Source organism: Octopus bimaculoides, chromosome 8 (genome assembly GCF_001194135.2).
Source record: "Octopus bimaculoides isolate UCB-OBI-ISO-001 chromosome 8, ASM119413v2, whole genome shotgun sequence".
NCBI classification, from domain to species: Eukaryota; Metazoa; Mollusca; class Cephalopoda; order Octopoda; family Octopodidae; genus Octopus; species Octopus bimaculoides.
In genome coordinates, this window is record NC_068988.1 from 64,868,989 (window position 1) to 64,874,084 (window position 5,096).

Consider the following 5,096-nt stretch of genomic DNA (forward strand, 5'->3'; position numbering starts at 1 on the left):
TTTGTTCAATGAGTCGTGGGTTAAAAAAGGTCATCAATCATTGCATTAAATAATGTAGTACTAGATATACATTGACAGGAAAAATGACAGGATGGTCACATCTGGAACTGCTTTCATCAGAGCTGCTCTGAAGCTAAACAACATCAACAGATCTCAACTGTTTCGTTACGAACCCAACTGAAACTGTCTCTGGCTCTGAGTACAAATGTCTTGTTTTCATAAGTTTTGAATTAAAATCTTCCATGAAAACTTAGTCACAATTTATGTTCCTAACAATTGCTTAATGATAACTAAGTTATTTTACTAAATTCTTTGTTATATTTAAAATTAATTGAAAGAAACACAGAGCATCTCAGAATTAATACAGTAACGAAAGGGTTACAGAGTACAAAATCTTTCCTCTTTATCTCTTTTAAACTTGCAGCTTATGTGTCAGAAACAAAAGTCTATATCTGGTGAGTGTTTTATAACTAACGTGGAATATCAAGACTTGGGGTCACAAACACACATACATATATATATATATATATATATTATCATCATCAACACTTAACATCTGTTTTCTATGCTGGCATGGGTTGGACAGTTTGACAGGAACTGCAAGGTCAGGGACCACACCAGGCTCCATAGTCTGTTTGGCTTGGTTTCTATGGCTAGATGCCCTTCCTAATGCCAACCAATCCATGGAATGTACTATGTGCTTTTTACATGGCACTAGCACCCACACCAATGCTTTTTACACGGCACCTTGGTTTTAGGGCTTTTTACTAGGCACAGTTTACATTGTGTGTGTGTGTGTTTCCATCAACCAAATCCAGAGTTTTGGTAAGAGATATTTGCTCAAGGTGCCATGCAGTGGAACTGAAGCCAAAACCACATGGTCAAGAAGCAAACTGTTTATCCATTCACTCACAGACATGATGGTCACAGTTGGAGTTCCTTTGATCATAGTTCTACTCAATCAGGACTAACCTGAGGTTAAATAACAGTAACTGGTGAAAATAACAATTTCTGTTTTTTTCTTTTTCTGGAAATGATAGAAATTACAATTGAAAAGAAACTGAAGAAGAAACAAATGTGGCATTACAAGTGGGGAAGACCAAACATTTCAGGCAGATTAAAATTTTGGACTGTAAGATGAAGTATAAGACTGCAGATTTGGACAAGACACTTTGACAGAGAACAAAAGGCACTGACTGAAATGTTAATCTCCACTACTTTATCACAAGACCCACCAACTTATACAACCTCTTCTATTCTATTTTTATTCTTCTCAATCTGATAAATGCCAACACAGACCATCTCTAAGCCTACACAGCAGTTGTAGTGACTATCATTATATTTTGGATTGGATTTCTCTCTCTCTCTCCCTCCCTTTCTCTCTCTCTCCCTCCCTCCCTCCTTCTCTCTCTCCCTCCCTTTCTCTCTCTCTCTCTCTCCCTCCCTCCCTCTCTCTCTCTTGTTTTATTCACTTTTTCAGTGATTTTTTTTTTACCACCCCCACTTCATCTTCATTTTATTTTAATGATTTTTTAAAATATATTATTGTCATTGATTGATTGATTGATTTCATTGATTTTTCTTTATGTATTTATTTTCTATGTTTTTCAATGATTTTTTTTCTGAATTAGAGTTGACATTTTTCCAATATTAAATACTTTTGCAGGTTGTGCATTTGTCAAGTTCTCTACTCACGCTGAGGCACAAGCAGCAATTAATGCTCTCCATGGTAGTCAGACAATGCCAGTAAGTAGCAAATGATAGAATCATCCGGAAACTAATTTCCCTTTTTTTTAGTGTTATATCTATTTATTTATTGTATTATTATTAGTGTTATCATTAATAGTATTATTATTATTACCATAAAAGTATTTCTGTACTAAAATTATGATTAAGGTGATTGACTGAATTTACAGTACAGCATCTACAGCTTCTAGCTAATGCCTTTGTGGTATATGATAATATTTGATTACATTCTGAGTTCAAGTCCTGTGAAGTCCCAAGTTTGCCTTTTATCTTTCTGGGGTCATTAAAATATGTACTAATCAAGACACAGGGAGTCAGTTAAATTGCTTACACCTCTTCCACTTCAAAATCTATAGTCTCGAGACAAAGTTAGAAATGATCATTATTATTATTATTATTACTGTTATTATTATTATTGTGTTAATGTGGTGAACTGGCAGAATCGTTAGCATGCTGGGAAAAATACATAGCAGTATTTCATCTCTCTTCGTGCTCTGAGTTCTAATTCTGTCAAGATTGACTTTGCCTTTCATTCTTTTGGGGTCAGTAAGATAAGTACCAGTTGAACACTGGGGTCAATGTAATTGGCATACCCTTCCCCTTAAATTGCTGGCCTTGTGCCAAAATTATTATTATTATTATTATTATTATTATTAAACCAAGAAGCTGGCAGGTCATCAGCACACTGGAGAAAGTGCTTTTTTGTAGTATTTTTTCAGGTTTTACATTCCGAGCTCAAATTCCACCGAGGTTGACTTTGACTTTCATCCTTTTGGGGTCGATAAATTAAGTACCAGTTGCATACTGGGGTCGGTCTAATCAACTGGCCCCCTCCCCAAAAATGTCGGGCCTTGTGCCTAGAGTAGAAAAAAATAAAATAAGTACCAGTTACGCACTGGGATTGATGTAATCAACTAGCCCACTCCTACAAAATTTCAGGACTTGTGTCTATAGAAGAAAGGATTATTATTATTATTATTATTATTATTATTATTATTATTATTATTATTATTATTATGGCAGTGAGTTGGCGGAATAGTTAGCACATCAGAGAAAATACTTAGTGGTATTTCTTCCAGCTCTTTACATACTGAGTTCAAATCCTCTCATGGTCAACTTTGCCTTTCATCCTTCGGGGTTAATAAAATAAAATATCAGTCAAGTACTGAGATCAATATAATTAATTTAGCCCCACCTTCTCTCAAAATTGTTGGCTTTGTGCCAAAACTAGAAAGCATAATTATTATTATTATTATTATTATTATTATTATTATTATTATTATTCCTTCTATTTGGTGACAAGCTTGCAGAACCATTAGCACACTGGCCAAAATGTTTAGCAGCATTTTGATCATCCTTACGTTCTGAATTCAAATGCCATCAAGGTTGACTTTGCCTTTCCTCATTTCAGGGTTGATAAAACAAGTACCAGTTGACCACTGGGGTTGATGTAATCGACTTGCCCCTCACCTCAAAAACTGCCGGCTCAAAACCATTATTGTATTTTTCTAATTTCTTGTTTTTCTTCTTTTCTTTTTGTATATAGTTTTCTGTAAAACCCCTACTTTGTTTTATTATCCTTTACATTTTGTCTTTGAGAGCTTGTAGCAAATGAAGACCTTATTAATTACAATTATTTGACACCTCTCACCTGACAATGGGTGATCTTTGCTTTACCTTTTTCATGGTACTGAGGTTTGGTGGGGAAACAGGAATTAATATAAATACCAAAAACATTCTATGTCCCCCTCCTCTAAATATGACTTTCTGCTTACTTTTAGAAATCAAAATTACCATTATCATTATTATTGCTGGCCTTGTGCCAAAATTTGAAACCACTATTATTATTATTATTACCTCCACCTTAGCAAAAGCGAAGGTATTGTTTTCAGGCATATTTGTCCATGGACAAGATATCTCAAGAACCGCTGGATTGATATGGATGAAACTTTCAGGGATGTTTGGCCTTGTGACTGGCATTAACTGATTAGACTTTGGGATCGATTTGGTATTGGACAAGGATCCCAGATTATTTTTCCAGTTTTTTTACTTAATTTTTGAGAGCAGTTGGGTTTATTATTAGTATTCTCATTCGCGAGAGCAGTCAAGTTTATTTCAGATATTCTCATTTTAAAAATCATCTCCAGCTAATCGTTGAGAGGATGTTGGTGTTGTCTTGGCAGAGGTTTGCGCTCTCTGTGTGCTCTTGTTATTATTATTATAGGTGGTGAGCTGGCAGAATCATTAGCATGCTTACAGAATGCTTAGTGGCATTTTATCTGTCTATGTTCAAATTTTACGGTGGGTGATTTTGCCCTTCATCTTTTTGGAGTTAATAAAATAAGTAGGAGTTGAAAACTGGGGTTAATGAAGTTGACTTGCTCCTCCTCTGAAATTTCTAACCTTATGTGAAAAGTTGAAATCATTGTCATAGTTATTACTTAAGGTGAGCCCACTATAGTCGGCTTTGCCTTTCATCCTTTCGGAGTTGATAAATTAAGTACCAGTGAAACACTGGGGTCAATGTAATCGACTAGTCCTATCCCACAAAATTTCATGCCTTGTGCTTTTAATAGAAAGGATTATTAAAATTTAAGGCAGCATATATATAAATATATATGTGTGTATGTATGTATGTGTGTGTGTGTTTATATGCATTAATGTTTGTATCAGAACAGTCTTAAGACATGGGTACACAAGGCAGTTACCCAGAGGCCTCATAGGTCTAGCAACCCAATTCTAATCTATGCCTGCTGTGGCTTGCCATCAATAAATAAATAGTATAAGGCCCAAAAGGGCATTGATTTGCTTGTATTGGCCCACAGTGGTGCTAAGATGGTCCTAGTTTGTGTGTGTATACACACACACACATGCAATTTGTGTGTTTATGCACGTGACATATACATAAGCACATGTGTGTGTCTCTGTGTGTATATATATACATATATATATGTATGTATATATATGTATGTATATATATATATATATATATATATATATATATATATATATATATATATATATATATATATATATATATATATATATATATATATATATGTATGTGTATATATATATGTATGTATATATATATATGTGTGTGTGTGTGTATATATATATATATATATATATACATACACATATTTTTCCAATGTGTCACCCATAATTTAATGCACTTTGATATAAATGGAATTGTATGTGAAAATTGTAGTAGTAGTAGTAGTAGTAGTAGTAGTAGTAGTAGTGACTGCTGATGTTATTGCTGTTGTGTTTAGCTTTGATGTTTCTCCTTTGATGATTGGGTACCAACAGTGGCAATAGATTGTGGTGGCGATGGTAGTAGGAGGAGG

The 5,096-nt window shown here is 34.3% G+C and overlaps 1 protein-coding gene across 1 annotated transcript in view; it reads left to right on the top strand.

The window, feature by feature from the left end:
• Positions 1 to 5,096, top strand: part of LOC106882486 (CUGBP Elav-like family member 3) — a 650,826-nt gene that overhangs the window by 533,238 nt on the left and 112,492 nt on the right. Inside the window, exon 5 of the mRNA XM_052969856.1 lies at positions 1,667 to 1,746. Within this exon, the coding sequence (XP_052825816.1) occupies positions 1,667 to 1,746 (80 nt within the window). The remainder of the gene's footprint in view (positions 1 to 1,666; positions 1,747 to 5,096) is intronic.